Source organism: Geotrypetes seraphini, chromosome 4 (genome assembly GCF_902459505.1).
Source record: "Geotrypetes seraphini chromosome 4, aGeoSer1.1, whole genome shotgun sequence".
NCBI lineage: Eukaryota > Metazoa > Chordata > Amphibia > Gymnophiona > Dermophiidae > Geotrypetes > Geotrypetes seraphini.
In genome coordinates, this window is record NC_047087.1 from 258,674,632 (window position 1) to 258,700,885 (window position 26,254).

At 45.8% G+C, this 26,254-nt stretch overlaps 1 protein-coding gene across 1 annotated transcript in view; it reads left to right on the plus strand.

Annotated features, from left to right (window-relative positions):
* TNKS2 (tankyrase 2) overlaps window positions 1–23,168 on the plus strand; it is a 209,129-nt gene extending 185,961 nt beyond the window's left edge. Inside the window, exons 26-27 of the mRNA XM_033941178.1 lie at window positions 7,127–7,283; window positions 20,522–23,168. Of these exons, the coding sequence (XP_033797069.1) occupies window positions 7,127–7,283; window positions 20,522–20,584 (220 nt within the window). The 3' untranslated portion in view covers window positions 20,585–23,168. The remainder of the gene's footprint in view (window positions 1–7,126; window positions 7,284–20,521) is intronic.
* The last annotated feature ends 3,086 nt before the right edge of the window (window positions 23,169–26,254 follow it).

Genomic DNA, 26,254 nt, shown 5'->3' on the forward strand with positions numbered 1-26,254 from the left:
TATCTGAATTTATATCTGCTGTCTATATTTTACACTATGGTCCCCTTTTACTAAACCGCAATAGAGGTTTTTAGCGCAGGGAGCCTATGAGCGTCGAGAGCAGCGCTGGGCATTCAGCGCAGCTCCCTGCGCTAAAAACTGCTATCGTGGTTTAGTAAAAAGGGAAAGGGGGGCATTTGTCTGTTTTTGTATGGTTGTTAGTAAGGTGACATTGCATAAAATCATCTGCCTTGACCTCTTTGAAAAACCCTGGAATAGGAATGATGATTAACATTTTCTATGCGTACAGTGTGCTTTGTGTTTTTTTAAAATTTTATTGTTGGTAGATCATTTTGACTTGGTCATTTTAAAAGTAGCTCGCAAGCCCAAAAAGTGTGGACACCCCTGCTTTACATGGTATTTTGCAAAAAGTAAACACTGCTGCTGTGAAGAAAATAATCTTTCTCAAACTCAATTAGTAATGATGTAATGTGGTGTTTTTGTTTTGTTTTTAAATCATTTCCAGTTAGTCTTTTGTATATATACTCTTGCATATTCATATTTTGCTGTTTAAAAAATTGCAATTCAAAATTTGATATGGGTATCTAATTGAGCCATCATATTGTATACTTTCAACATGAAAGAACAGTTATGGAAATATTCAAAAAGTAATAAATAAGATATCAAAGAAAGATAGAGTATGCTGTGTAGCTCAATGAAACAAGCTCCCACATTACATTTTAAGTGGTATTTTTAAACAGAACTTGTAAAAAGGTTTAAGGACACTTGGGCACTGTCATCATATCTTTAGTATATTGTTATTCTAAAATTCTGTTCAAAGAATTGGTAAGTAATGGAAGCTAAAGACCATGTGGCCTATCCAGTCTGCCCATCCATACCAAATATTAACTTGACAACCCTTTCCTTCAGAGACAGTGAGGTTTCTGAGGACTATTTAAATCATTGGGCAGAAGCTATCAAGTTTAGCAAAAGAACGATCAGGACGGAGTTATATGTATCTAGCTTAACAATGACAAATGGTTTAGAAACTAACTTAGGATGTCTAAATTTGAAAAAGTTCAAGCGACATAAAAGGGATTATAAGCAAGGCACAACTTATGTTTGGCATAATAAGAATAATTTTGGGCAAAGACCAAATAGGCAAAATTGGACAGATAGGACATCATCTAGGAATGAGAGACCCCATAAGAGAAGTACAGGGGGATGGGACTTGATATACCGCTTTTTCTGTGAAGTGTTAAGTGACTTGCCCAGAGTCACAAGGAGCTACAGTTGGAATCAAACTCAACCTCAGGATGCTGAGGTAGCTACTCTAACCATTATGCCACTCCTAATACAAGGCCTAAACAGAATACAGCTATCAAATGGATTAGGAAGTAACTCTGATGCCTTCGATCCTTCTCCTCTGTATACAACTCCACCAAGGGTGGCTGTTCCCCAATGAATTTTGCAATTAGGAAAGCTGTGGAGGAAGAACTCTACAACAGACACTCCAGTATCACAGAGAGACAGAGACCAGTTTCAATACAGAGGGAGGAGAAGAGGGGAGGGCTCTAAAACAGGCAGTAGCACTACACGATTCCGTGCCAGCAACAGGTAACAGAATCATGCAGTGCTATTGCCTGTTTTAAAGCCCTGTTGAGACGATTTGAGCATCGTGAAACGGCCATGCACCCAGCATGAGCTGATAGAATGAGAGTGAACCGATCTCGGCAAGACATAAGAACATAACATAAGAATAGCCTTACTGGGTCAGACCAATGGTCCATCTATCCCATTAGCTCGTTCTTACTGTGGCCAATTCAGGTCACTAGTACCTGGCCAAAACCCAAGGTGTAGCAATATTCATGCTACCGATACAGGGCAAGCAGTGGCTTCCCCCATCATAGAGATAAGTGTTCATTCGTTCTTCTCTATTTGTTTATATCAGTGGTCTCAAACTCGCAGCTCGGGGGCCACATGCGGCCTGCCAGGAACTATTTTGAGACCCTCAGTATGTTTATCATAATCACAAAAGTAAAATAAAAGTTTCTTGATCATATGTCTCTTTAGCTATAAATGACAATATTATTATTAAGACTTACCCAAAAGGAAAGATTTATAAACTATAAAAGAGTTTTTACCTCAAGCAAAATTGTCATTTCTTTAATAAGACATTAACTATTTTTTCTGAGGCCCTCCAATAGAGAGCTGAACGGGGATGACGGGAATCCCGCGGGACCCGCGAGGATCCCGCGGGTTCCCCCTTTGAGTCACGGGGATCCCGTGGGGACGCCCCCTAGGGTCGCGGGGATCCCGTGGGGACGCCTCCGAGGGTCGCGGGGTTCCTGCGGGGTTGGATCGCAGTGCACTCGAGCCGCGAGGGTAGTCTCCTTCTCCTTACCTGCCCTGTCGCAGCACACAGCCGAACGGAAATCTTCCCGATGTCAGCGCTGACGTCGGAGGGAGGGCTTAAGCAAAGCCCTCCCTTCCTCCGACGTCAGCGCTGACATCAGGAAGACTTCCGGTCGGCTGTGTGCGGCAGGGCAGGTAGGGAGAAGGCAATGGCGTACGAAAGAGGGGGGAGGGGGCGGTCCGCCCCGAAGAATGTGCACAGCCGGTCAGGTCCCCCGATCGACCGACAACAGGCCCGGCCGACAAATCTCCCTGCCCTGTAGCCGCGAATCTAAATTACCTCTTACAGCAGCTTCAGTACTCCAGCTGCTGTAAGAAGGTAATTTAGATTCACGGCTACAGGACAGGGAGATTTGTCCGACCGGGCCTGTTCTGTTGTCGGTCCGGTGCAAAAGCGCCACAAAGGTGGAGGCAGGGAGGGAGGAAAGGTGGAGTGGAGAAGAAAAGACGCTTAAGGGGGGAGAAGGCCGCTGAAAGCACTGGGGAAGACAAAGGGGTGGAAAAGAACGCTGAAAGGACATGGGGTAAACGGGAGGAAGGGGGGGGGGGGGAAGGACCCTGAAAGCACTGGGGAAGACAAAGGGGTGGAGAATGCCACTGAAAGGACATGGGGAAAACAGGGGTGGAGAAGGCCGCTGAAAGGACATGGGGAAGACAGAGGGGGGAGAAGGCCGCTGAAAGGACATGGGGAAGACAGAGGGGGGAGAAGGCCGCTGAAAGGACATGGGGAAGGCAGAGGGGGGAGAAGGACACTGAAAGGAAATGGGGAAGAGGGAATGGGAAGAAGACGCTGGCAGGGAAGAAGACAGAGGTGCCAGACTATGGGGGGAGCGGAGGGAAAAAGATGGGTGCCAGACCAATTTGGGAGGGGGGAGAAAGGGAGAGGCACAGTAACAGAGCAAATGGAAGACACAGAGAGAAGAGAGGCAGTGGATGGAAGGAATTGAATGAGAACATGAAGAAAGCAGAAACCAGGCAATAAAGGTAGGAAAAAAATTCTTTTTTTTTTTTTTTTTTTTTTTTGCTTAAGGATAAAGTAGTATATTAGTTGTGTTGATAAAAATTTATAAACATTAGAGGTTCTGGTAGAAACCCGTTTACAAAGTATGTATTCTTCCCAATTAATATTTCCAAATTAATAAAGTCTTTTTGCTTATTTTTAAATGGGTTTCTACCAGAGCCTTTAATTCAGTAGCATAATTAAATGAAATAACTATTTCTGTAGTTTATAGGGACAGGCGGGGACGTAGGGGATTCCTTGCAGGGACGGGCGGGGACGGAGGAGATTCCTCGCGGGGACGGAGGGATTCCTCGCGGGGACGGGTGGGATTTCTGTCCCCGCGCAACTCTCTACCCTCCAAGTACCTACAAATCCAAAATGTGGCCCTGCAAAGGATTTGAGTTTGAGACCACTGGTTTATATGCTTGCCAGTATGTTTGAAGTTATTGTGTAAACTAGAGTTTATTTGGTAAGAAAGGTTTTTTAGCCTGTGATAGAGGGGTGCAGAGAAGCTAGCAAGTGAGCACAACTCTTCCTTTCACAGCTGTGGTACAGCATTGTTCTCGGCGGTTTCTGAGGCCTTTTTTCCTCCATTTTTTAAAATTTTGTGTACATTCTGTGCGTATGGCAGCTGCGACACTGCTGCTGCTCTCGCAGCAGTCCTGAGCCTCCTCTGCTGCATAGGAGAATTCCTTCAGGTCAACCACCTTCTGCTTGGAGACCATCCTAGACCAAAGGATCAGTGTTCCCGACTCTGCTGCTGCCAATCACCATGGGGATTGATGCTTTAAATACAGGGGAAATTGCTAAAATTCATGCAGGTAAGGCAGAGTAAACAGCTCAAGCAGCCAATTTGTCAGGTGACGTCACTTCCTACTCCATTATTTTAATTGCTTTTTTGAGTTTTTATTTAACTGTTCTGTCATGTTGAAAATGTGTAGATCAGTGGAACAAGCTCTCATTTTAATGCATTTTAAATTGTATTTTTTAGGAAGCTGAATGTGAAAATTTTACAAAGTTAAGAAAACGTCTTGGAGGCATTACCGTATTTTCACGCATATAACGCGCGCGTTATACGCGTTTTTACCTACCGCGCATACCCCTCGCGCGTTATATGCGTGAGCGCGGTATACAAAAGTTTTTAAACATAGTTCCCACCCCGCCCGACGCCCGATTCACCCCCCCAGCAGGACCGCTCGCACCCCCACCCCGAACGACCGCTCGCACGCGCTCCCACCCGCACCCGCATCCACGATCGGAGCAAGAGGGAGCCCAAGCCCTCTTGCCCGGCCGACTCCCCGACGTCCGATACATCCCCCCCCGGCAGGACCACTCGCACCCCCACCCCGAACGACCGCTCGCACGCGCTCCCACCCGCACCCGCATCCACGATCGGAGCAAGAGGGAGCCCAAGCCCTCTTGCCCGGCCGACTCCGCGACGTCCGATACATCCCCCCCGGCAGGACCACTCGCACCCCCACCCCGAAGGACCGCCGACTTCCCGACAATATCGGGCCAGAAGGGAGCCCAAACCCTCCTGGCCACGGCGACCCCCTAACCCCACCCCGCACTACATTACGGGCAGGAGGGATCCCAGGCCCTCCTGCCCTCGACGCAAACCCCCCTCCCCCCCCAACGACCGCCCCCCCCAAGAACCTCCGACCGCCCCCCCAGCCGACCCGCGACCCCCCTGGCTGACCCCCACGACCCCCCCACCCCCCTTCCCCGTACCTTTGGTAGTTGGCCGGACAGACGGGAGCCAAACCCGTCTGTCCGGCAGGCAGCCAACGAAGGAATGAGGCCGGATTGGCCCATCCGTCCTAAAGCTCCGCCTACTGGTGGGGCCTAAGGCGCGTGGGCCAATCAGAATAGGCCCTGGAGCCTTAGGTCCCACCTGGGGGCGCGGCCTGAGGCACATGGGCCCAACCCGACCATGTGCCTCAGGCCGCGCCCCCAGGTGGGACCTAAGGCTCCAGGGCCTATTCTGATTGGCCCACGCGCCTTAGGCCCCACAAGTAGGCGGAGCTTTAGGACGGATGGGCCAATCCGGCCTCATTCCTTCGTTGGCTGCCTGCCGGACAGGCGGGTTTGGCTCCCGTCTGTCCGGCCAACTACCAAAGGTACGGGGAAGGGGGGTGGGGAGGTCGTGGGGGTCGGCCAGGGGGGTCGCGGGTCGACTGGGGGGGCGGTCGGAGGTTCTTGGGGGGGTCGGTCGTTGGGGGGGAGGGGGGTTTGCATCGAGGGCAGGAGGGCCTGGGATCCCTCCTGCCCGTAATGTAGTGCGGGGTGGGGTTAGGGGGTCGCCGTGGCCAGGAGGGTTTGGGCTCCCTTCTGGCCCAACTACACAAAGGTACGGAGAAGGCGGGTGGGGGTGTCGTGGGGGTCGGCCAGGGGGGTCGCGGGTCGGCTGGGGGACGGGCGGAGGGTCTTGGGGGGGGGGCGGTCGTTGGGGGGAGGGGGTTTGCGTCGAGGGCAGGAGGGCCTGGGATCCCTCCTGCCCGTAATGTAGTGCGGGGTGGGGTTAGGGGGTCGCCGTGGCCAGGAGGGTTTGGGCTCCCTCCTGGCCCGATATTGTTGGGGAGTCGGCGGTCCGTCGGGGTGGGGGTGCGAGTGGTCCTGCCGGGGGGGGGATGTATCGGACGTCGGGGGGGGCATCAGGCTTTCAGGATGGGGACAGACCTTCAAGGGGGGACAGGACTTCAAGGGGGGACAGTGCACGGAAAGTCAGGGGGGGTGAACGGAGAGTCGGGACAGCGCACGGAAAGTCAGGGCAGTGCACGGAAGTCAGGGGGGTGAACGGAGAATCGGGACAGCGCACGGAAAGTCAGGGCAGTGCACGGAAGTCAGGGGGGGTGAACGGAGAGTCAGGGCGGGCGAAAGGAGCGTCGGGCATCATGCGCGGTATACCCGTGAGCGCGGTATACAAAAGTTTTTGTACATATCATCGTGATTTCTGCGCGCTATACCCGTGTGCGCGTTTTACACGGGTGCGCGTTATTTGCGTGAAAATACGGTATATAATCACCATATAATTCTCCTTTCCTTATTGTCCATGCAAGGCCAGTCCCGGTAGAGTTATGTCCCCCAACTAGCAGATGGAAACAAAGAAAAACAACTGAGAGCTTAACTTCACTCCCCTTATAGAGGATTGGTGCTGTCTTCAGCTCCTAAGTATTTCTCTGTCTCCAGCAGCTGGTGCAGAAAGGTGGCATTGGTTTTGACTTTCTATAGAAGCAGTGTTGAGGCCAGTTTTCCATTTACTTCATTGCCCCTTAGAAAGGGGGATGCTTCAGGCCTATCCTGAACCTCAGAGAAGCCAATATATCACTTCATGTACCCTGCTTTATCTTACAGATAGTGTTAACTTGAGGGCAGTCTCCAGAGTGTTGCTTTGCAACTGAAAATTTGTGTCTGTACTGTGAATTGAAGAAAGTATAATAATGTATAATGGTGTTGCTAAGTAGTCACCAGTCTGTTGAGGAGAATTGAAAATTCTTGCTACTAAGGGCCTTATACAAAAAAAATTATTTGGGGTAGGCGAACTCTGAGTGAATGTCCTCTTTGAGTAAGGCCTTAAATGTAGAACTTAACATTGTGGATTTTTTTTTTTTAAATTGACAAGATGAATTTGACTACAAACCCCCCAAATTAGAACAAATCAGTAGTCAACTGATAATGGTAGATTCTTATTCTATTCTGAAACTGACTTTAAAAAAAATTATTTTAACCTAGGCACATGCTGTTTTGCCGTGTAACATTGGGCAAGTCTTTCTTGCAATTCAGTGCAATGAAAATGGCTCATTCCCCACCAGGGCACCATTCAGTTACTGGCCGGCCTAGTGTGAATGGATTGGCTTTGGCAGAGTATGTCATCTACAGAGGAGAGCAGGTAATATTTAGTACCTTTTCCCTTATAAAATATGTTTTGCTGAGCATTAAAAGAGTATGAATGCATTGCTTTATTTTGAATATGTAGATGCATTTAAATAGTCTGGACATTCCTCATCTTACTAGCCCAGTCCAGATATTTGAGTTGTGATCCCCAACCATCTGCTAGAGCACAGGTGTCTAAGTCGGTCCTCGAGGGCCGCAATCCAGTCGGGTTTTCAGAATTTCCCCAATGAATATGCATTGAAAGCAGTGCATGCACATAGATCTCATGCATATTCATTGGGGAAATCTTGAAAACCCGACTGGATTGCGGCCCTCGAGGACCGACTTCGACACCCCTGTGCTAGAGGCAGAGAACACAATTTCAATGATGTCATCACCTATATAAGGAAAAGTTTAGCCCTGGAACTTGTCAGTGTTCTCTGCATCCAACAGATGGTTATGGTTTGGACTTCTGCAGCAAGATCTCTTGGCCTGCCTCTTGTTGGTGCATATTTAAGGTCTGTGGACCCCCTGGCCTAACATGACTCTTAGAGATTAGCATGCAGACCTTTGTCCTAATTGAGCCAAGCAGAAACCTAGTAGCAGGACTCCAACTTGTGGATCTTGGTCCAGAAAATCATGAGGACAAGGCAGCCCAGTCTGGGTTCACAAGTTTGGACTATTATGCCTTCTATCCCCAACACAAGGAAGATATTTTTAAAAATAAAGACTGTCTTTTTTTGTGTGTATTTTCTGCCTGATCAAAGTTCTTGGGGTTTAGGCAGCCATTTGTGGAAATTATGTGGCTTGGGTTCTTCATGGCTGGAAATTGGTTTTCTTGAGTCCAAGGCAGCATTTTTGCTAGACATGCTATGACTTGATTCAGGTTTGTTGTAGATCTGTGCTTCCTCCATGGTTGTAGTATGGTGGCAGTTTTAGCTCCAGATTCAAGTTTAATATACCATATATTCTACTAAAAAATCACATCTACCAAAAATAAAAGATAAAACAAATACAACAGAAACAAATGGCAAGAATACATAAGGATTACAAAGTAGTTTATAGACAGTCTAACCAGATATTATTTATAAAAAATAATAAGATAATTATAAAACATAAACATATTAATTAAAAATTGATTTAAAAAACAAAGGGTAAGGTATATGTGACAAAACCACATAGCCAGTCCCACCATTAGCCCTCTATAGTGAGGAAGCAAATATAAATAAACCTAGTGCATAACTTATTCAAAAGCACCCTTAAAAAAAGTTTTGAGGTGAATCTTGAGTTTAATCATAGAAGATTCCAGTCTAATATACAATGGCAGTGAATTCTATAAAATGAGAGCAACTATTGATACCATTCGTACTATTGTTTTCCTAAACAGACCATGAAGTATGAGAGAATACTTAGCAGTTGTTGAAGCACAAAGAGATTTGGCAGGAGCAAAAGGCATAAGATAAGAAGAAAGAAAACTAGTCGGGTATTACCTGGTGTGCAACAAGAATCTTATAAGAAATATATTCTTGTAACCAATGCTCATTCACAGAGAGGGGAATAAAGCACAGTTACTTACCGTAACAGGTGTTATCCAGGGACAGCAGGCAGATATTCTCTACATGTGGGTGACGTCATCCACGGAGCCCCGACGCGGACAGCTTTTCAAGCAAACTTGATTGAAGATTTCAAGTTTACTAGTGCTGCATCACGCATGTGTGTGCCTTCCTGATCCACTAGAGGGCGCATCCCCTCCTCATGGTCCTCAGTTCAGATAGCTAGCAAAGAAGCCAACCTTGGGGAGGTAGGAGGGTTGCGAGAATATCTGCCTGCTGTCCCTGGATAACACCTGTTACGGTAAGTAACTGTGCTTTATCCCAGGACAAGCAGGCAGCATATTCTCTACATGTGGGTGACCTCCAAGCTAACCAAAAAGGGACGGAGGGAAAGTTGGCAATTATGAAAACAGAGCATGGAACCCCGACCGGCCAAAATGGCCGTCGCGCCGGGAAAACCGTCCAAACAGTAGTGAGAGATGAAGGTATGAACCGAAGACCAAGTGGCAGCTCGCAGAGCGCCTCAATATGCAAGGCTCTGAGGAAAATGACAGACGCCGCCAGCTCTCAGACATAATGTCCCATGACCTGAACGTTCAGCGAGAGACCAGCCCGAGCGTAGCAGAAGGAAAAACAAGCAGCCAACCAGTTGGATAAGGTGCGCTTGGAAACAGGGCAACCCCACGGATGAGGATCGAAAGAGATAAACAGTGGAGGAGCCGTCCGATGAGGCTCAGTAGAATGTAGGGAAAAGGCTAACGCCCTCATACAAACCAGAGTGTGAAGCACCCCTCGCCCGGGGGCGAGTGGGCTGCGGAAAAAAGACCGGAAGAACAATGGAATGAGTGAGATGAAAGTCCGAAATCACCTAGGCAAGAACTTGGGATGAGTACGCCGGACCACCGTGTCATGATGAAATACAGCAAAAGACGGGTCCGCAACCAGAGCTAGCAGCTCACAGACTCTACGAACAGACGTGAGACCAACCAGGAATACCACCCGCCAGGGGAAGTAGAGCCTCAGCAATGGGTTCAAACGGAGGTTTCACCAATGGCGCCATGACCACAATAAGATCCCAACCCACCGGAGGGGACTTGACGGAGGATGAACATTGAAGAGACCCATCATAAAGCGGGAAACCGTCGGATGGACGGAGAATAGCAGCCCATCAAGCGGCCAAAGAAGGCAGGAAATGCACAGAGGTGGACTCAAAGAGATATCGATTCGAGACCTGATTGAGACAAGTGGAACAGATAATCCAGCACTGAAGGCAAGGAGGCAGACAGCGGATCCATGTGGTGCTCAGCACACCACGCAGCAAATCTGGGCCATTTCTGGGAATAGCATTGCCGAGTGGAGTTCTTCCGCGAGGCCTAGAGAACATTCCTACCGACTGAGAGAAACAGAAAGAGGGAAGCACGTGGTGAGGAACCAAGCTGATAAGTGTAGAGACTGCAGATTGGGATGTAACAGAAAACCTCAACACTGAGACAGCAGAGAAGGAAACATAGGTAGAAGCAGAGGCTCCCTGACACTGAGCAGGGAGATGGGAGAACCACGGCTGCCGGGGCCACAGAGGAGCCATCAAGATCATGGTGGCACAGACCGACAGGAGGTGAACCAAAGACCGGAGAATCAGAGGAAAGGGAGGGAACGCATAGAGGAACCTGCCCGTCCAATCGAGAAGAAAGCATCCGCCTCGAGGCGAACCTGGGAGAACATCCGCGAGCATTATCGAGGCAACCAGTGAATGAGGGGCGAACAGAACAGAACCCCCTGTGGAGTTCCCCACCGAACAACTACCTGCCGCAGAGTCTGAGAATGGAGCGACCATTCATGCGGCCGAAAAGCGACCCAACGCGTCCACCAAACAACGTTGATCGCCCTGGAAATACACCGCCCGAAGAAAGAGGTTGCGGCATAACGTCCCCTACCAATAACGAAGGGTTTCCCTGCAAAGTGACAGGGAACCCGTACCCCCTGGCTGGGTCACAGAATACATCGCCACCTGGACGTCTTTACGCACCAGGACCCTGCAATCCTGCGGCCAAGAGCGAAAATCCACCACGGCAGTGGAAATGGCCCGGCGCTCCAGCCAGCTGATGTGGCAGCGACGGTTCGCTCTCGACCAAAGACCCTGAGTCCGAAGGCCCCGAGGCGGGCCTCTAAGCCTATGCAGAGGAGTCCATCATCAGAATCTTCTGATACGACGAGGTGACCCCCCAATGAAGCAAGCGTTTCAAGGAGGGAGGCACCGCAATGTGCTGGGAAGCCGGATCCTAATCCTGCCACCACTGAGACGCTCAGGTCCAGTGGGGAACACGAAGAGGAAACCAGGCGAACAGCGGGACCTGAACCGTGAAGCCCATGGTCCCAAAAGGATCAACATCGGCTCAGCTGAGACCGAAGACCGCTGAAACACCAGCTGACTCAGGCGCAGATGGGCGGCCTGCCGAGGCAGCGCCGAAAAGACCGGAGGTGGACCGAGGACAGAGGGGCCTCCTCCCGGCATAAACAAACAAGGGCCTCCCCCGAGGCCGAGACAAGAAGGAGCGCAAACAAACTGGGTTCAAGTCCGCCCCGACGGACTCCCGAGACTGGGGCGGACAGAAGCCGAACAGCTCCCGGACAAGAGCCTAGTGCAGGGCAGGAAGGGCCCGGACAAGACTCAGATGGGCAGATGGGAACGCCCAACCGACAGAGGCGAGGCTAACCCCCCCCCCCCCGGTGCATAGACCCGAAGGAAACACCCCTCCTGAAGGGAGGGGAGGAATCCCCAGAAGGAGAGCAGTCCAAAGGCTATGCGAGAATAGTCCAAAGGACGGCCAGGAGCCGCCGAAGCCGGCAGCTGGACCATAACCCGGCGCTGCTGCAGCTATTATGGCCGCTGCAAAAGAGACCGAGATAACACAGGAAAGGTATCCGGAGGGCCCCGCCGGAGAAGGAGCCAAGGCAGAAGGGATTCATCTACAGGCGTCCAGATAGGCGAAGGACCGGTCGCGTTCTGAGAGGCGGTTAGTGTCCGCCGCAAGAGAGGTTCAAGAAACGTAGTACTCATGCAAGTAAAATGGCGAGATGATCCTGGAGGTTCGGATCCCCAGCCACACTCTGCGCCAAGCGAGACGACGCCTGGCGGGAGCAATAGAGCCCGAGCAGGGAGAGAGTCTCCTCCAGGAGACCAAACTCCGTACTACAAGATTCCAGCACTTCCGCCCGGAATGCACCGAGAGAAAGCGGGGAACCCTCCCAAACAGGAGCCGGAGACGTCGAGGCCCAGAGTCCCCGTCTATAACGAGGCACAAAACCACAGTCTACGCCGAGGCCCAAGCCTCGGCCGATGCTGAGGTATAAAGCCCCCCAGCGACATCGCGGCACCAAGCCACAGGTGACGTTGAGGCACCAGGCCACCATCAACCAAGGGGCACAAAGCCCCAGACGACGTCAAGTTACAAATCCCCGGTCGACCGCGAGGCACGAAGCCACGGTCAACAGCGAGGCACAGAGCTCCAGCCGACGATGAGGCCCCCAGCCACAGTCGACGGGAAGGGACAAGCCTCAGGCGACGTCGAAGCACAAGCGTCAGGCGACGCGGAGTACACGGCCGCAGCCAATGTCGAAGGTACAAAGCATCCGCCAAGCCACAGTCGACGTCGAGGCAGAACATCGAAGCACAAAGCCCCAGACGACGTCGAGGCACAAAGCCCCAAGCGACGTCGAGGCGCGAAGCTCCTAGTCGACGTCGAGGCACCAAGCCCCAGTCGACGGCGAGGCACCAAGCCCCAGGCGACGGCGAGGCACCAAGCCTCAATCGACGGTGATGCACCAAGCCTCAGTCGACGTCAAGGCACATAGCCCCAGTCGACGTCGAGGCACCAAGCCTCCGTCGACGCCGAGGCACCAAGCCTCCGTCAACGCCGAGGCACCAAGCCTCCGTCGACGCCGAGGCACCAAGCCCCCGTCGACACCGAGCCCCACGTCTCAGAGGACGGCGAGGCACAAAGCCCGATACGACGGCGAGGCACAAAGCCACAGTTGAGGGCGAAGCACAAAGCTCCAGGCGCCGTCGAGGCACAACACCCCAGGCGATGACGAGGCACCAAACTCCAGGCGACGGCAAGGCACAAAGCCCCCGTCGACCTCGAGGCACAAAGCCCCAGTTGAGAACGCCCCAGTCGATCCCAGGCGATGGCGAGGCACAAAGCCCCCGGCGACGTCGAGGCACGAAACCCCAGCCGACGTCACGGCACGAAGCCTCAGGCGACGTCGAGGCACAAAGCCTCAGTCGATGTCGAGGCACCAAGCCTCAGTCGACATCGAGGCACAAAGCCCCAGTCGACGTCGGGGCACGAAGCCCCAGTCAACGTCGAGGCACGAAGCCTCAGCCAACGTCAAGGCACAAAGCCTCAGCCGACGTCGAGGTACAAAGCCTCAGCCGACGTCGAGGCACAAAGCCCCCACCGACGTCGAGGCACGAAGCTCCAGTCGACGTCGAGGACCACCGAAGTCGTTCAGAAGTTGGCACTGTACCAATGAAACTGGTAATGAAGGTGCAGCAGTGCACTCCATGAGGGCAACCTCGAGAAGAGTATTCCCATGAAAGGAGGCACGCTTCGAAGGTCTCCGAGAGGCAGGCCTGACTGCACGCGATGCCCGGAATGCCTGAGACTCAGCCGGCGGCGTTACCGAGGTAACACACCTAGAAAGAAATAAATACTTACTGGGGATCGATCCGATCGAAGGAAATTGGGTCCCGGCCATTCAGCTCATACGAGGTGAGCCCAGAGAGAGGCCAGGGAAAAAGAAACACATCTGCAGCCAAACGAGGCCTAGCAGCATGGCTGAAGCCCGAGAAGGGCCTGCCGGTGGAATCACAAGAAAAAATCCTTTTTTTTTTTTTTTTTTTTTTTTGAAACAAAGAAAATACACGATAAATCAACAACGCACAGCGACTCCCTAACAAAATAAAGAAGCCGCGGTGCTAGAAAGGCACTTAGAAGAACACAGAGAAGAGAGACAGGGCTTTCTGGCTCCGCGGAAAACTAAGAACTGAGGACCATGAGGAGGGGATGCGCCCTCTAGTGGATCAGGAAGGCACACACATGCATGGTGCAGCACTAGCAAACTTGAAATCTTCAATCAAGTTTGCTTGAAAAGCTGTCCGCGTCGGGGCTCCGTGGATGACGTCACCCACATGTAGAGAATATGCTGCCTGCTTGTCCTGGGATAACATATAATAAAACCAAATTTAATTTAAGAGCAGAATTCTGCATTAACTGCAGTCTATGTAGTTGTAGTACTGGGAGACTTTGGTAAAGAGAATTGTATTAGTTGATCTTAGAGATGGCTAAAGAAAGGAAACAAATGCATAATGTCTTAAAATCAAAGAATAAACAAACTTTAAACGAACTAATCAAATCTGTTTGAGAGTAAAGAAGCATTTCTTAACTACCTGAGAAATTTGTAAATGAAATTTCAGACACGCATCAATTACTTCAAGAATTTTAATCTAATCTGAATTTCTATTTCATACTTGCCCAGTACAACTTCTAAGCAATTTACAAGCGAAGAGGCCCATATATAAATATGGGGAAATACATTTACATGGTTATATGACATTTACAGTGAAATTACATAGATCAAGGAAGTGTGCTAGATATAATTTACTTAGATTTCAGCAAAGCTTTTGACATGGTTCTTCATGGCTCTTGAACAAACTTGGCCGGCTGAAGTTAGGACCCAAAGTGGTGAACTGGATTAGAAACTGGTTGACGGACAGATGTCAGAGGATGGTGGTTAACGGAATTTTCTTGGAAGAAAGAAAGATAAGTAATGGAGTGCCTCAAGGATCATTGCTGGTGCCGATTCTGTTCAATATGTTTGTGAGCAATATTGCCAAAGGGTTAGAAGGAAAGATTTCCCTTTTTACAGATGATACCAAGATTGGTAACAGAGTGGATACCCTGGAGGGAGTGGAAAACATGAAAAAGGATCTGCAAACGGAAGAATGGTCTGATGTCTGGCAACTAAAATTCAATACAAAGAAGTGCATTTGGGGAGCAGAAATCCAATGTGCTGGGAGGTGAGAGGCTGATGTACATGGATGGGGCGAGGGATCTGAAGGCGACAAAGTAGTGTGATAAGTTGGTGGCTGTAGCCAGGAGGATGCTAGGCTGTATAAAGAGAGGCATAACCAGCAGAAGAAATGAGGTGTTGATGCCCCTGTACCGGTTGTTTGTGAGACCCCACTTGGAGTATTGTGTTCAGTTTTGGAGGCCGTTTCTGGCCAAGGATATAAAAAACTTGAAGGGATCCAGAGGAAAGCGATGAAAATGGTAAGAGGTTTGCGCCAAAAAGTATGAGGAGACTAGAAGACCTCAATATGTATTTTTTGAAGGAGAGAAGGGACATTTAACTATTTGAAATGTATTAATATAGGACCAAATCTTTTCCAGAGAAAGGAAATTGGTAAAACTAGAGGACATACATTGAAGTTGAGGAATGGTAGACTTAAGAGTAATGTTAGGAAATTCTTTTTCACAGAGAGAGTGGCGGATGCCTGGTATGCCCTCTCAAGAGAGTTGGTGGAGAGGAAAAGTTTCAAGTTTATTTAATTTCTTTGATTAATTTGCATAATCCAAATCCAATGCGATTTACATAAATTCAAAATTAAATAAAATAATAAAAACCGACAAACATAACATTCAAAAAAGTGTAGGATGAACACAGAGGATCACTAATTAGAATATAAATGAGCAAACTTCATAGTCCCAATCCAGCAAAGGAGATGGTTTAGATAGGCTGGAGGAGCTTTAACGGCAACTTCAGTAGTTGGAACCCAAAGACAATACTGGGTAGACTAAGGTATATGGTAGAGAATGATACTGGGACAAACTTTTCCCCATCCCCGTGGGAACTCATTTTCCTGTCCCCACGAGTTCCTTTCCTGTCCCTGCTTCATTCCTGCAAACTCCATCCTCATCTGCACAAGCTTCAAACACTTTAAAATCATAAGTGTCCGAGGCTTATGCGATTAAGTCAGAGCTTACAGGAATGGGACAGATACAGCGACAAACCTCACGGGGATGGGATGGGGAAATTTGAGTTCCTGCAAAGACTGGGAAAAATTTGTCCCCATGTCATTCTCTAGTCTATGGACCAGAAATATCAAAGAAAAAAAAGACAATCGTGAAATTGTAATGCATGTGATTACAGGGCAGACTGGATGGACCATTCAGGACTTTATCTTCCTTCATTTACTATGTTACTATTTACCGCAAGGAGACCCATATGAAATATAGGTAGTTACATCTACATAGCTTGCTTAGTATATTTAGCAAGTTTACATAGTAGATTTCAGATTCAAGTTCAAGGTACTTTACAAGCAGGAGAGTTCTTATAGTGGTTTTTGCCAAGAAGATTTCAGGTAAATAAGTTCAAGGCGTTATGCAAGCAAAATGTCTGTACAGAGATTTGAAGAGTTTCTGTGACACTATGCTAGAGTACAGGTTGTAAGGTTAGTTAGGGACATGAGATGATAGTGGACTTGTTTGTAGTGATGATATATTGTAATCGACAGTTAATAGGGATGCTGTATTAAGTTGTTTTGTGCTGTTCTTGTGTTGGAGAGGTTTTATTGCTGTGTGGTAGATGTCTGTCAAAAAAAAAGTTTTAATTTCCACCCCCCCCCCAAAAAAAAAAACAAACAAACTGAGATAGTCGGCTTGGTCGTGATGGTTGTAAGAAGATCATTTCAGGTTCTAGTGGTGATATAGGTGACTAGGGTATTAAATATATGCTTGTATTTGACTCCTCAGGACCGTAAGATGGAGGCTCTTATTAAATGCAGTTCTAATGTGGCTGTACAGGTGGCGATTTGTGGCGGTCTGGTAGCCTGGGCTTGTTTCCGGTGGTCTGAGAAGGTTCTTGACCATGAGATGGCTGACTGGTCCTAAGTGGATCAGGAAGTAGCTAAGATTGAGCTGGAAGCTTCTTATTTCATGTTTGATCTTTTACATGCCTCAGCCAAGTCCATGACTCTGGGTGTAGCGACCCGCCGTACCCTGTGGCTTCGGATTAGTCGACGGATGCAGCAACTAAGGCTAAACTCAGTAAGTTTCCCTTTCAGGGCTCCTTTCTCTTCAGGGAGGAGTTGGATAAGATGGTTGAGGCCTTGAGTTATTCTAAGGTGCCTCAGTTGCCGAAGGACCAACCTTGCCAGGCTTCGTGAGGTGGTTCTGCCCGGGGGCGTTTGAATGAGTTTCGTAAGTTCCGCCCTGGCTGGGGTGCAACCTTTCCTTTCAGAGGACTTTTCTTCCAACGCATGCAATCCTTTGGGAGGGGGGGGGCTGCGTGGGGAGGTCTCGACTCCTTCAGTGGCTGTACCGCCCGTCCAGCCCAATGTCTCGTTACGGGTCCTTCCCCTGGTGCCAGTCGGAGCCCGATTGCAGGAGTTTTACCGGGGATGGGCTGAAATCACAATGGATCAGTGGGTCTTGGAGGTGTTTCGGGACGGTTATGCTTTGGAGTTTTTATGTCCTTTACCAGATCGCTTCTTCGCCTCACAACTTGAAAGAAGAGGGCTTTTCGGCAGACACTGCTCAGGTTGCTGGACCTCAAAGCGGTAGTCCCGGTACCCCCTCAGGAGATGCATACTGGCAGGTACTCCATTTACTTCATGATGCCCAAGAAAGAGGGGCCTTTTCGGCCCATTTTGGATCTCTAAGATGTCGACAGGGCTCTCCTGGTTCTGTCTTTTCACATGGAAACCATGAAATTTGGCTGTCTAGTCTGGGAAATTTCTGACTTCTCTCAACCTGATGGAGGCCTATCTGCATGTTCCTATTCGGACCTCCCATCAATGATTCCTACGCTTTGGAATTTTGAGAGAGCATTATCAGTTTTGTGTGTTTCCTTTTGGTGTAGCTACGGCGCGACGCACCTTCACTATGGTTGTGGCAGTAGCCTTGCACAAGGAGGGCATTATGGTGCACCCCTATGACAATTGGTTGGTTCGAGAAAAGTCATTGCAGAAGAGTTCCCAGGTTATGGCTCGTGTTGTGAAGTTTCTCCAGTCCCTGGCCAAGAGTCGGTTGACTCCGTCTCACCACTTGGAGTATCTCGGTTTGCTTTTCAATAGAGAATGACATGGGGGAAAAAATTTGTCTCCGTCCCGTCCCCATAGGCTTGGTCCCCGTCAGCATCCTGCCCCGCGAGTTCGGTCCCTGTCACCGTCCCATCCCCACAAACCTAGAGAGAAGATAGTTCTTTAAGTAGAAGGAGTTAACCAAAGTGGATGGGATTGGGGAAGGGAGGTGGGGAGGTAAGGAAAAGGCAAATTGAAGATGCAGATTTGCTGTCTGATGGATTTCCGACGTCCGATGGCACAAGACTTTCTGCAGGTCTTGGGGTCTATGGCGGCCTCCTTGGAAGTGGTCCGGTGGGCTCCGGCTCACATGCATCCTCTTCAGTATACACTTCTTCGACAGTGGTCACCACAGATTCACGATCTGGACTCTCCAGTCCCGCTCAGGGGATTAGTTCGGTACAGCCTACGCTGGTAGCTCTAGTCTTCCAATCTGGTTCAGGGGGTGAATGTCAATCAGCCCCAGTCTCCTTGGATGAGAAGCTCAATGTCTCAGTCACTTGGCTCAGGGCAGCTGGACACTGGTGAAAGCATCCTGGTTGATCAATGTTCTGGAGACTAGAGGCATTCGGCTGGCATCAATTTGGTGGAATTCCGGTCCTTGCTGGAAGGCAAGTCAGTTTGAATTCTCTCAAACAATGTTGGAGCAGTGGCCTATGTCAATCATTGGGGGGGAGGGGGCACCGAGAGTCATCTTGTGGTGTTGGAGACTTCTCTGCTCATGGAGTGTACAGAGGTTCATCTTCGGGACATCTCGGCTTCCCACATTGTCGGCATGGAAAACATCCAGGCAGATTTTCTAAGTCATGCGCTGGATCCTGGCAAGTGGTATCTTGGGCTGGTAGCATTCGAGTTCATTGTTCAGGCCTGGGGTCAGCAGATCATGGACCTCATGGCCCCAAGGGTGGTTCTCAGGACCCATCCTAAATTCCTCCAAAGGTTGTCACGGAATTTCACCTGAATCATACATTGTGCTTCCAGTTTTTTCCCCCAAAGCCTCATTCTCATCCTGGAGAAAGAACTCAGGACCCATCCTAAATTCCTCCCAAAGGTTGTCATGGAATTTCACCTGAATCATACATTGTGCTTCCAGTTTTTTCCCCCAAAGCCTCATTCTCATCCTGGAGAAAGAACTCAGGACCCATCCTAAATTCCTCCCAAAGGCTGTCACGGAATTTCACCTGAATCATACATTGTGCTTCCAGTTTTTTTCCCCAAAGCCTCATTCTCATCCTGGAGAAAGAACTCAGGACCCATCCTAAATTCCTCCCAAAGGTTGTCACGGAATTTCACCTGAATCATACATTGTGCTTCCAGTTTTTTCCCCTAAAGCCTCATTCTCATCCTGGAGAAAGAACTCTACACACTTTGGACTGTGTGTGCCTTGGCTTATTACATACAAAGGACTAAGCCACACAGAACTTCATCTCAACTGTTCATCTCTTTTGATTCTAGCAGATTGGACCTTCCTGTAACCAGGAGAATTATTTCCACATGGTTAGCGACCTGTATTTCCTTCTGCTTTGCTCAGGCTGGGCTGCAGCTCGAGGGACATGTTACTGCACACAAGGTCTGAGCTATGGCATCATAAGTAGTTTTCTTAGGTTCCACTCCCATTGATGAAATTTGCAAAGCAGCTACTTCATCCTCAATTCACACAATCATATCTCACTACTGTCTAGAATCCTATTCCAGACAAGATGGTCGTTTCGGCCAAGCAGCATTGCAGAATTTATTTTCTTCTTAATGGCCAACTCTCTCTCCTTTTCTGTAAGCTAGGGACATGTGAGAATATGCTGCCTACTTGTCCTAGGATAAAGCACAGTTATTTACCGTAACAGGTGTTATCCGGAGACAGCAGGGAGATACTCTCACATCCCACCCATCTCCCCTGGTTGGCTTCTTAGTTTGCTTGCAGACCTGAGGTACCACAAGCCAGCATCAGGCGGAAAGGCACTTACGCGTGCATGGTGTGGGAGGTCGTGAAGTTTCTAAAAACCTTAAAGTGGCAATGCACTTTTACCACTGTCCGTAACTGGGCTCAGTGGATGACGTCACCCAATTGTGAGAATATCTGCCTTCTGTTTCTGGGTAATGCATGTTAAGGTAAGTAATTGTGTTTAGAGCACATTAAGGGCTCCTTTTACAGCATGCAAAGGCATCAAAACCAATAGGAGTTGACTAGACTTTGTTGCATTTTACCACTTAGGGAATCACTATTGCAACTTTATAAATGGAGCCCTAAGTTTGTTAGCATGTCTTAAATTTAGTTTGTGCTTTATTGGTCTAAAGCACACTAAGTCAATTAATCCATGTTAAAATATTTTGAGTCAGATTAAGTTTTCATGCATATTTAATGTTTAAAACAAATGTATGAAATGACCCACCATAAGTTCAGAAATTGGGAAAAGACCAAGTGGACTGGAAACAATTCAAAAAGCATTCCTTGTGCACATTTCCACATGGTCTCAGTGGTGCTAATGAACAAAAAAATCCCCCATTCATTTTGCATTTAAATGACAAAGTTAGAATTTTTATCTTGACCTATTTCTTTTCTAGGCTTATCCAGAATATTTGATTGCATATCAGATTATGAAGCCTGAAGTCACACCAGAAGGGTAAATTGGTTGCAATGTAAACTCAGAGGTCAGAAGATATATCAGCTACAACAAATCTCCAGTTGTCTCGAGTCAAGACAAAATTATATCAAGAGACTTGTGATAAAAAGTGTGAATAAAGAACTAACATTCAGATATGCTAAAGCTTTAAGTAATGTACATTTTTTAAACATCCAACATTTTTCTGTTTTTCAGCACTTTAACAGATACCATTCATTTAAAAATGGATTCATCTGTATTAAATTATCCACAAAAATTGTTTGACTTAACTTGAATCTTGTTTTATATGACACTATGGACATCTAGCTCAAAACATAATCCTCTATAAAGAGCTTGTTTTACTAATACTGTGTACTTTTAAGCACAGCATTTACACTGAATACATCATTTGTAAAACTGTAAATAAGAGCTTTTGTACTAGCCCAGTATTTATTTACATTGCTTTGTAATATAAATTTACTGTTTTAGAATAGCATTCTTGTACAAAGAATATCTGCAGAGTGGTTTTGTAAACTGCATTGTTATCCTCTCTTATGTCTTATATATTGATGGCTAGTTGATTCTAGCACTGTTGAATTCTTGAGTTCACACAATGATCAGGTAAAATGTAGGAAGATAAGAATGATGCTATTCATTTTAATAAAAAAAATAGTTTAATTGAAACTGATTTAGAATATCATAACAAGTGGCATTCCTGGAATTATGCCAGAGAAACATTAAATCCAAAATACTTCTTGGTTGCATAACTTTGAATTCTGGCTTTGGAAGTAGGGTACCTTAACCAATTGTCACTGCATTCTTTCAGCATTTTGTTTGTTTCTTGGTTTGTCATAGCCTTACTAAATTTTCTTCTAGAGTTTCAAATTTTTCATTATTAGAGTAAAAATTAGTAGCACCTGACATTGCAGCATTAGATATGAAATGCTTGTGAAGCCATGACCACATAACTGAGCCAGATTACAGTTTGAAAAATTTATGTGTCACGGGTGTACTGTTGCAAATATAAAATGAATATTTAAAGTTTATTTTACATTTTGATTTTATGAATACTGGAGGAATTCTGAAATCTTATTTACTGCATTTGAGTAGAGTATGAATTCTTCTGTGGTTAGATCTTCAGTTTGATTTAAAAAAAAAAAAATCAATTTTGGAATGACAATTTCTTGTAAAATTTTATTTTTTGTATGTATAGAATGGCTTAATTTTTAATGGTACTAACTCTACAGTTGAAAAGGATTAAAACAACAGAGAGTGAATTAATCTATCTGCAACGGTAGCAGATGGAAAAAAATCCCTTCAACCTGTATAACCAAACCTTGCAGCATAGTTGAAACACTCACAGCTGGGTTAAAGGTGCACTAGAGGTCACTTATCTAATTTCATGACAGCATTATACTCCATCTGTGTTTGACTGTCACTTGAAGGCTTTTTTTCTCGATCCTTTACTATTGCAGATAGATTGTTGTTCGCTCGCTGTGGTTTTAATCCTCTTTAACAGTAAAGTAGAATTAGTATTGTTATTCTGCTGAAACCCATTATTTGCAGTTAATTTTTAAGGGGCCATTTCAAACCTGATCCAAGGGACTTTCTACTTAGTAATTACCCAAGTTGAATGTTGGTCAAAGAGACTTTTGAGTGTTACTGTTCCGTATTACTTATTTCAATAACTTTTATAAAAATTGCATTAAATGTAAGAATATTCATGATAAAACTTTGAACAAAGAAGAAAAAGAATTTACCCCTCTTTTACAAAACCGTAGCACTGTTTTTAGCACTGGCCATGGCAGTAGCATCGCTGACGCTCATAGAATTCCTATGAGCGAGTTGTTTCACTGCAGCCGGTGCTAAAAACTGTGCTACGGTTTTATAAAAGGGGGTGTTAATTCTCTGATGATTTTATCTTGTATTAGTGTTTCATTGGTTGTGATGCTATCAGCATTTGTGAAGTGAGAAACAAAGCCACTGATAATTTTTCTAAGATGTTATTTTGTAATTCATTTTTACATAAACTGAATTTGTTGAATTTTATCCCTAATTATGGTATTTATCAATAGACCATATCAGTTCATACATCAAAACTTTGAAATATTTTACCAGAAAATCCCATGACCCTGATATTTTAATAACTCTGCTCTGATATATTTATTTTCTTTTTTTAATTCAGAGTGATGCTGGTATTGGTTGAAACATGCAGACTTTGTGGTCAAATAAGATAACACAAACCGTTTACACTGATGTATTCAGCAATGTGTTTATTTTAGAAATAGTAGTTTTTCTGTGAATGGTTACAGATTTTGTCTTGTAAATCAGTATAATGGCATGGGATGGTTTTTCAGCTGGTACCCTGTATTATTATTACCATAATATGGGTTTTGTCTAAATGTTTTTGGGGTGTGGGTTTTTTTTGGCATAAGATCTCTGAAGGTTAAAAACTGTAATGGTTTGATAGTCTTGTGATTTTCTTGTGAAGTGCAATTGCAACCTTTCATGTGTTGTTAATACTACTTTATTCATTTCAAATGTCTTCTATGTACTGTATCACATTCCACACCAATGTAATATTAAATAAAAATAAGAATTTCACTGGCTTGGAGAAGCAGCAATAACTGGAAGGTTTGCAAATATGTACAGTGTAACAAATAACATGAGTAGTCATAAAGATTTGAATGCATATAAAGTATGCATATAAAGTGTGTATATATCTACAGTTGAGTCTGCTTAAGTGCAAGCCCTTCGGACCGAATCACCATGTGCGCTTAAATGGGAGTATGTGCGTAATCGGCGTACCACTTTTTAGCTATGAAAAGTTACAGTACACTGTAGTCAAATGCAATAAAACTTTTATTCAACAAAAACACACCGAATAATATATAATACTGTTCAGTTACAGAAACAGCACTGTTCCGTCTAATGCAATATTGTACTGTACACTGTAAACCTTTTAAAAACCAACATTCTACTGAAATAATCAGTCATTGTTTTCTGCACGCAGATTGCATGATTCAGGCTGTGTATCTGACTACTGATGCTGTAAAACTGTCCATAGTCGTAACATCCATTTATCTCCAGATAACGCAGTGTATGTAGGGACTTCAGCATGTCCGAAAAGGAAACAGTCTCTGCAGTGGTTCATTAGTCATGATGACAGCAGCAGTATCTCCGTACTCATCAGACTCTTGGTTGTCTGCAGTGTTCTTTATGACTGTACAGATATCGGAATTAGTGCTCTCAGATGATGTGGGCACATCGTTGTCAACAGCGACATACAGCTTAAACTCTTGTGACGAGAGTCCAACTGGGAGTTCAGTGGACAAAGTGTCAGCTTCAGTTGTCTCATCAGATGCGTGAACGAAGCTCACCCGTCGATAGCAATTTGAAATCATTGATGAGACTCGACTCCATACCAATGCTTCCAGATGACTTTATATCCACCAATTTGAATCTTGGAGTTCAGCCATATAGTTTGATTTGTTGATTTATTAATTGGAATAGGTGTTAGATTGCTCACATATCTTATTGTTTTCCATGTGTCTACAAGTAATCTATTTTCTTTATATAATCTAGGCATTTTGATACTAAGTACATGGCATAATCGCAGAGGAAACATAAGGTGCCATTCCAACCAAAACCAACAGGCTCTGGGAGGATCCAATATATATCCTGGCACATAATATAGGATTGATGACACCTATAGAAGTTGGGAAAATTTACCCCTCCCTCTGTTGGTTTTTGTAGAGATACTAAAGCAATTCTGGCCTTTTTACCCAGCCAAATAAATTTTGTTAGAATACAATTTAACTTTTTATAAAAGAACCCCTGAAAAAAAAAACGGTAACATACCCATTTGATAACAAACCACAGGCAAAATCATAATTTTAACAGTTTGGACTCTCCCCCACCAAGACAGATGTAAAGGATTCCATTGCTCACACATTTCTGTTACCTTCTGTAATAAAAAATTTTTCATTCACTTTCATTGTTTCTTCCAATGTGTTTTTTATCCAAATGCCTAAATATTTTATTCCATCCTCTTTCCATAGAAAGGGAAATGTTTCAAATAATCCTTTTGTACAATGGACATTAAGTGGAAGAACTTCTGATTTACTCCAATTTATCTTGTACCCTGAAAATTTTCCAAATTTCTCTATCAATTCTAATAAGCTTGGAATGGTTGTTTCCGGATTTCTCAAATGAAGCAGTATATCATCCGCATAAGCGGAAACTTTATATTCCCAATCTGAATAAGGAATATCCTGTATCTCCTTCACTTGCTGAATAGCTAATAACAAGGGTTCTAATACAATATAAAAAAGTAAAGGAGACAAAGGAAATAGGCCTGTAATTTGAAACCAGTGTGGGATCTTTATTTGGCTTCGGCTAAACTATAGTAATTGATTCTGCCATAGTACCCTTTATTCAACCATTAGTTAGTTGTACCTGATATAAATTTAACAGATATGACAACAAGGTAATTTGAAATGTTTTACACTTCTCCCTCCGGATTCGTGGGGGATAGGGGCAGAGCCGGCCCTCGAATGGTGAAATACCGTGAATATCTTCTGGTCTGGCTCTGATCCACCCCCACCTCCCTCCTGCCTTCCCCCCGGCATCCCGGCCTTACCTGGTGGTCTAGCGGGCTTTCAGGGCAGGGGCGATCTTCCTACACTCCTGCCCCGTGCAGATCGCCAATAGAAAATAGCAGCCGTAAGTTCCTGTAGTCTCTCGAGAATACTACGGGAACTTCTCACAGCCATTTCCTATTGGCGATCTACACAGGGCAGGAGTGTAGGAAGATCGCTCCTGCCCCAAAAGCCCACTAGACCACCAGGTAAGGCCGGGATCGCCGGGAGGAAGGCTAAAAGTGTGGGGTGTTTTTCTTTTTTTCCCCCTCCCTAAAAAATCACGAATATGTGAAATCACGATCGCCGAAACCGCGAATTGCGAGGGGGAAGTGTATAAAACTACTGTGAAACCATCACCACCTGGAGCGGATCCAACTCTTAAGGGACTTCATTGCTGTTTGTAATTCTCTTAGTGATATTGGCTTTTCTAAGCTTTCTTTTATATGCTCATGAATTTTTGGTCCCTTAATTAAATTTAAAAATTCTAATCCTTTTTCTTTATCTAAATAAGGCTCAGAAGAATACAGGGCTTTATAAAACTTTAAAAATTGTTCCAGAATTAAACTAATTTGAGAATAATTCCCTTTTTCATCTTTCACCATCACTATTTTTGGTTTTCGTTTTTTTGCTTTTAGATAATTTGCCAATAATCTTCCCGCCTTATTTGAATTTCCATCGCCTGCAGAGAAAATAAGTCTTTCCTTATCAGTTTAGAAGAAATCTCATATTTCCCCTTAGCTTTCAAAAGATCTTGTAGTGTAGAGTATTCCCATTTCTCAACCAATTTTGTTTCTAAAATCTTAATGTCTTGTTCCAAACTAGAAAATTGTTTTTTAATTTGTTTTTTTAATATAAGCCGAAAAAGAAATAATTTGACTTCTTATAATTGCCTTAAAATCATCCCAAACATTTTCTATGGAGATATCTTCAGTATTATTAATTTGAAAATAATCATTTATTTTTGATTGAATTTTCTCAATGAAATTTGGTTCTGCAAGCAATGTATTATCAAATCTCCATATAGGTCTACTATTATCTTGATCACTTATTTT